Source organism: Medicago truncatula, chromosome 4, assembly GCF_003473485.1.
Source record: "Medicago truncatula cultivar Jemalong A17 chromosome 4, MtrunA17r5.0-ANR, whole genome shotgun sequence".
Taxonomy (NCBI): Eukaryota; Viridiplantae; Streptophyta; class Magnoliopsida; order Fabales; family Fabaceae; genus Medicago; species Medicago truncatula.
In genome coordinates this window covers 8,375,785-8,382,548 of record NC_053045.1, presented here as the reverse complement: position 1 = coordinate 8,382,548, position 6,764 = coordinate 8,375,785, and the positions used below count along the sequence as shown (strand labels likewise).

Sequence of the window (6,764 nt, the reverse complement as noted above, 5' to 3'; positions counted from 1 at the left end):
AGATTACCATATTGTTTTTCCTTGGTTATGAAAACTAAGAATCTTTGAATGTGACTTCATAAATATTGTACTAAAAATGTTTTCTAGTGTTAAATCAGAGAGTCCATGTAATCAAGCTTCAAATGAGCCTCAGCGATAGTGTTTCAAGGTGAAGTGAAAGGTATAAGAAATAGGGTAATCTAATAGACAGGGGAGGAAAATAAGATAGATGGAAACACAGGCAACAAACCTTTAACTAAGATAGATAACAACATGCATTTTCAATATCTGAGAATCTAATTATGCCTCTCTGCTTTGTCTAATTCTCTCTACACAGTCACAAACAACCTTTAACTAAATTGTAAACATGATTAAAAATTAATGAATCATAGATACCAAATCATCTACACATTTTCTAGAATCAAACTGAACTATTTTCTGCATAATCAAACAACAAGAAAACCTATTAAATATAAATATCTTTTGAGATAAGAATAAGAAAAACAATATATAAATTTTTAAGTTCGGGGGACATTTTGCACGTAAGTGCAAAACTTTAGGGGATATTTGCAAAGTGTCATGTTGACTAATAGAAAAATTTGACGGCAACGTTGTGCAATTTCAGGGAGGTAATTGAAGTTTTGTCGATGTCAAAGGGATAATTGTCAAAACTTACAATTTCATGGAGGTAATTGCCTATTTACACGAGCATGAACCTTTTGAATATACTGAGTGGAAGAATCTGACGTGGGACAGGACGAATAGAAAGATAATGAAAGATGAATTAATTCTACCGTGATTTCATCGTTGATATTCTCCACATCAATTCTATAAACAAAATTGAATTTGATGTTTTGTGTTTTTTTTTAAGATGATATAATTTTTTTTTATACCTAAAATAGTGGTACGGAAATTATAAAGCATCCACATAAACAAAATAAAATAAAACGAAAAAATTACAATATCAGTTCATAAAACCAGGTGATATGAACTTTAGTTTTAATGATATCAATTTTACTTTAGTTTTGTTGATGTTTTGGGTCAAAGCAGGTGATACCTAAAAAAACTGTATCATTAAAATAAAACGAAATTTTTTTACTTTAGTTAATGATACATTCTTTTTAACTAAACTAAAATTGACAATCAAAAGATTGGAACTTGTAAGAGTTGGACCAAAAACTAAGAATGAACTCTCTCTCTCTTCTCCCCCTTCTCAAACCCCTTTCTTCTTCTTGTCAGATGGGTGATTTAGAATCAATTTTGACCCAAAAATCACCACTCTGAATTATTTTTCCTTCTATCCTAATTAAATAAGTGATTTCACATATTTTCTGTTTTTTTCATTTGTTTTTGTGATTTCGTCGTCTCTGAACGACTCTACTTGTTTTAATTTCCCGTCTTCGTGCGATGTGTTTTTGATTTCCCGTCTTAGTGCGGTGTTTATTTGATTCAGGTTGAAAGATTAACTTTAAGCAAGTGCAGATCCGATCAATGACAATGACTTAATGACTTTAGTGTCGTCAACGTTGCAGATCTGGAGACATGAGTGTTCCAGAGACTTGAATAGTCATATTTGTAGGCATAGATATTTTGCCGTTTTATGCTATTAACATAGATGTTGTGAGTTTATTTACAGATTCATTCTTTTTGTTTTTAACGAATTTGAATTTGTACTGTATCGATGTATTCTATCAATTTGAAAGAATGACCATTCATCCATATCGTCTAATAGCTTGCGGGGGTCAAAATCAACTTTGAAAGGACTTGAATCTGCCTTTGCTTCAGTGAATTTCATAATCATATTTTGACAACACTCTTGAAAGTTCTTAACTTCATCTTTATGAAAGGGAGTTGAATCCGCAAATATCTGAATAAATGATGACATAATATTAGATTATCATATACACATGCAAAAATAAAATTAATAAATTTATACAACTTTAACCTGCTTAGTAAGATCTACTTTCAAGGCTGCTAGTTGGGCATCATTGATAACAGACTGGGTGGAATGAGATTGTGATCCGAAGTGTTCTCGAATCTCCACACCTTGACCAACAGCACAAACACGACCAGGGTGTTCAGGTTGCCCAAGAGCTTCCGTCAAGATGTCCTTACGTCCTTGTTGCTCAAATCCATTTGATACTAGAGAATCCTACAACATCAAAATATGTCAGGCCTTGTAATTTGAAAGAGAAAAAAAATCTTTTGGTGCAAATATGTATCCCATGTAATTTAAAAAATCTTTTAATTTGAAACCAGGATACTGTTTTTGATTTGGCAATCGAGCAGAACATAAGTAGGAGAAATTTGAATGGAAATCTTGATGACTTTAGAACATAACTTCTTAGATCTAACAACATCCTAAACCATTAAGATAGAGATAGACACAAATGTAATAAATACCTTATTAGCAATAACTTGCAAAAGTCTTTTTTGCCATTTAATGAAAGTGTTGACGGCCTCAGCAACTGTTGTCACCTCATCAGTGGGCTCAGGTACTTGAGCCTTTGCATCTATCACCTTGGTAATCGACACTCTAACCATATCATTAGTTGGCACCTGATTGTGTATAGTGGGCCCTAGGTTGTACATATTAGCATATGCCACAATGCTTCCATCAATATACAATTCACACTCTTTTGGGATATCCTCTTCTGGCATAGATTGTACATTAGAGCAACTACCATTTGTGCTAACGTGTTGAGCGGTATTAGGAGAACAAATTGGGAAATTTTGATTTTGATGAGAGTAAATTGACTGCGGCGCTTGCTCTTTAACCTGCTTAGTAAGATCTACTTTCAAGGCTGCTAGCTGGGCATCATTGATAACAGTTTGGGTGGAATGAAATTGTGATCCGAAGTGTTCTCGAATCCCCACACCTTGACCAACAGCACGAACACGACCAGGGTGTTCAGGTTGCCCAAGAGCTTCTGTCAAGATGTCCTTACGTCCTTGTTGCTCAAATCCATTTGATACTAGAGAATCCTACAACATCAAAATATGTCAGGCCTTGTAATTTGAAAAAAATATGTTAATGCAAATATTTATCCCTTGTAATTTAAAAAATCTTTTAATTTGAAACCTGGATACTGTTTTTGATTTGGCAACCAAGCAGAACATAAGTACTAAGGAGAAATTTGAGAAGGTAGTCATTGTTTTAGTTGAATTGTTTGAGGAAGTGATATTTTATTAATTCAATTCCAATGGACATAATATGAATATAGGTTCATTTTGAGGCAATCTAGATTTACGGAATCACAAGTTGTCTGTTCTACCTCTTGAACTTTAGTCAAGCATAGAGATAAACTGGGGAGACGTAAGTTGTCCCCCAAAGCAAAGTAATCTATATCTATATTTATATTATGATACTTCTGACAAACTTCAGAAATGATACATTTATGTACGAGTATCTGCAATATAGCGGTGTTGTAAAAAATAAAAAATAAAATAAAAATAAAAACTTGCAGCAAACCAGACCCAAAAAAACACTTGCAATTCACCACAAAGTCTGCATCAGACAACAAACGACAAAAAAAAGGTCTTAAGCCACCCTATCACAACCTAATTACTGGAAGAAAAAAAATGCACGGCAAAAGGCACAAAACTTTCCGGTAAAAGTCAGCTCCTTAAAGGCTGGTAACAACACTCAATTATCAGTAAAAAAAAAAACATTGTGGACCACAAAGTAGCATCAGACAACAAAAGTTAGAAAAAAGGTCTTAAGCATTTACTTACAATTTTTTTTGCAACAAGACGCGTTTCTTCTGAGGTATACTCTCCTGATGGTTTTAGTCTGGCTCTTTTCCACTTTTCATGACGTTGTGGTGGAGATGGAGGTGGAATATCTGAGTCTCCAGCTGCTTCTTGTCTATTTTTTAATTTTTCTTGCATCATCTTTTTCACAAGTAAAGCATATCCCCCTTTAGACAATAAATGGGGATGTTTATTATTAGCCTGAGCCTTTTGTGCATTTTTTCTTTTCTCCTATAGAAATAACACACATATTCATTAGGTAATATATACTAAAAATACATTTAATTGAAGAACTAAATAATAGATCAAACTAACCAGAAAGGAAGGATCATCTCGCGTCTTAACAAACTCCTTCCACGTGCGCCCGTCAATAAAATCGTAAGCCTCAGTAGGAGACTTGTGACTTAGATCCCCCTTAAATAAATATCTACTTGTTAATGAGTTTTTGAATGCTCTCCAACGCCCACGTGCATATATCATAGTTTTCTTTTTCACTTTCACAATATTTTCATTAGGAATATCCCAGTTATCCTACAATACACAACAAATGTAGGAGTTAGTATATGACAAAATTAAAGTACAATAGTGACAAACACAATTAAAAATTACATTGATTGATTTCCAAATATCATTTTTTGCGTCATCAGGAACAACATCCCAATCATTTATCAGAATACTAGCAAACTTCCGAGCAAAGGAAGCCACCTGGTACTTGAATTTTTTCGCGTTTTCCCCTGAAGGTATTCCACTTGGTTGGAATTCAATTTGTAATTTCTGACCCTGTGCAGTTTTAACTTTTAACTTCTTCATCCGGGTGCAACCTCTTCCCCTTTTTCGGTTAGATTGAGTACTCAACTCACTTTGTGAAGGACCTGCTTGATCACCCATGTGTCTGTTTAAAAAGAAACATAATAATGGTTAGTACCAAATCAAGCTCAATAACATTAATATTAATATAGTACGCAAACAAGAATTACTTATAAACTGCATATTCAAATCAATACAAATGCATTTTCAAAAAAATTAAAATAAAATTTTGTTCTTCCTCCCTACATATATCTCCCAAACTAGAATTTCATACCAATCCAAATTTCATACAAAAACATATTTATCACAACCGTTTCATAATCAAAATATTATTATAACCCAAAATTTCGTATCAAAGTAATACAAGTTACACCTATTTACATATATTTCAATAGGGCATATGGATTCTTTCACACATGAATAATTTGGATTTTGTTCATTGGTTTTTGGTTTCTAAATCATTAACTTACTCCAAGTAATAGCATACCCAAATCAATAGAATTTTTATCTATAAATGACATGGAAATATTATAAATAAAGCTAAAATCCAGTGCACATGAATATTGAGACAAAAAATAAGCATATTTATAAACTTTGCATGTTTCTCTCCCACCTTATATAATTCTTCAGCAGTTCTTGTTTCTCATCAGCAGCCGGTACCTCAAACTTTAGCTGCAGCAAACAAGCAACAAAATCCGATATAAGGCCTCAGAGTAGATAAACCAGAATAAGCAAAACAAAATCAGAGCAAAACCACAACATATTGCCACTACACAGATCCAACTAGTTGACTGATGAATATGATAGGCGAAAAAGGCATAAACTAACACCGGAAAACAGAGGAAATTGCAAACCTTAAACTTAGACATCATGACAAAAAACAGAAACAAAGTACATATCAAGGCTAAATTTTAAACCACAACTTAACGAAGTATCATTTTAGCATTATAATGCCTAGCCTACAAAGCATCGAAGTCCAATGACTCAAACTTTTCTCGGGAATTTTATCAAACATGTAACGGGCATCAACAAAATCACCAAAAAACAAAATAACAACATCATACTATTACCCACGTGTGAATCAAAACACAGCCCAAAATTTTAGGGTTTAATTTCATAGTGAGTGAAAGAAAAGAACAAACAGCGAATAAAAGATTTAGGGTTCAATTTCTCAAAATCTCTCGGTCTAAAAAAAACCCCAATATTATAGATTTTAAACCCTAATCAGAGAAGATTCAATTATTTCCAGCAGTCAAATAACAGATTCAAATACAGGAAAATTATCAATCAGAGAGAGAGAGAGAGAGAGACCTGAAAATGAAAAATGGAAATAAAGATTCAAACAGCAGGAAGATGAAGAACGAACGAGGTGATTATCGAATTCAAGGAAGAAGGAGGTGTAGCTTTGAATCTGATGAGTGAGGAGGAATGGTGCATTGTGATTCTTGAACTCAGCAGCTATTTATAAGAAGAAATTTGGAAACGATCAATGGGTTTGAATATTATCGTATTTTAATTTATTTTTAAAAGTAAAAGTTGGTAAACCTGACTTAAGATAGTATGTTCATATTCTAAGGTCAGTTCCTATTACTGTTTATCGTATTTACTTAAGATAGTTCTCCATGTTCTTAGGTCAGTTCCTATTACTTTTTATCGTATTTTAAGTTATTTTTAAAAAATAAAAACTCTTAAACCTGACTTAAGATAGTACTCCTCTGTTCTTAGGTCAGTTCCTATCAACGAAATTATTTAAGAGTTTTTTTATATTTTTTTTATCACCTTTAATTTAAGTCGGGTCCCGACTTAACACAGTTAAATAGTATAATTACGAAACTGCCACTGCATTCTTTGTTAAGTTGGGTGGCAAATCTATTAACTTTATCTAGCAACAATCTCGTGCGGAGCACGAGTTAATTTGAAGGGTATATTGCATTGAGATTTTCTTAAATAACATAAGTATCCCTTCTAATTTTACAAACACATCAACCTCCCCTCATTTTATTCGTTTCAATAACTTTTGTAAATATATAATTTAATTTCAGTCGTTTTAGTTTGTTTGTATCTATTTTCTCTTTTAACAACAATTAAGTTAAATGAGGATTTTAATTTTACAATGGAGAGACAATAACAACATTTATTTTTACCACCAAATAGAACTAAACATCGACAGTTACATAAGAGATCAAAAGAGAATATAGAAATGAGAAGAATTTGATGGATGGACA

The 6,764-nt window shown here is 32.8% G+C and overlaps 1 protein-coding gene across 3 annotated transcripts; it reads right to left on the bottom strand.

Annotated features, from left to right (window-relative positions):
• Positions 1-1,551: 1,551 nt before the first annotated feature.
• On the bottom strand, positions 1,552-6,055 carry LOC112421391 (uncharacterized). Of its 3 annotated transcripts, XM_024783027.2 has the most exons (9): positions 5,851-6,052; positions 5,153-5,211; positions 4,342-4,624; positions 4,048-4,263; positions 3,715-3,963; positions 2,762-2,964; positions 2,383-2,401; positions 1,925-2,131; positions 1,552-1,846 (listed from the first exon to the last, which is right to left on the bottom strand). In XM_024783027.2, the coding sequence occupies exons 3-9, from the start codon at positions 4,618-4,620 to the stop codon at positions 1,610-1,612; spliced, it is 1,410 nt and encodes a 469-aa protein (XP_024638795.1). In that variant the 5' UTR covers positions 4,621-4,624; positions 5,153-5,211; positions 5,851-6,052; the 3' UTR covers positions 1,552-1,609. The 3 variants fall into 3 exon arrangements, with proteins under 3 accessions (XP_024638795.1, XP_024638794.1, XP_024638793.1); XM_024783026.2 differs by having other exon boundaries at positions 2,383-2,964; positions 4,438-4,624; positions 5,851-6,055; XM_024783025.2 differs by having other exon boundaries at positions 2,383-2,964; positions 5,851-6,054.
• Positions 6,056-6,764: the final 709 nt, after the last annotated feature.

Coding starts and splice junctions, on each gene's coding strand:
- LOC112421391 (XM_024783025.2), bottom strand. CDS start 4,620: ATGGGTGATCAAGCAGGTCCTTCACAAAGTGAGTTGAGTACTCAATCT. Junction 4,264..4,341: donor ATATTTGGAAATCAATCAAT/GTAATTTTTAAT, acceptor TGTGTATTGTAG/GATAACTGGGATATTCCTAA. Junction 3,964..4,047: donor GAGATGATCCTTCCTTTCTG/GTTAGTTTGATC, acceptor TTATTTCTATAG/GAGAAAAGAAAAAATGCACA.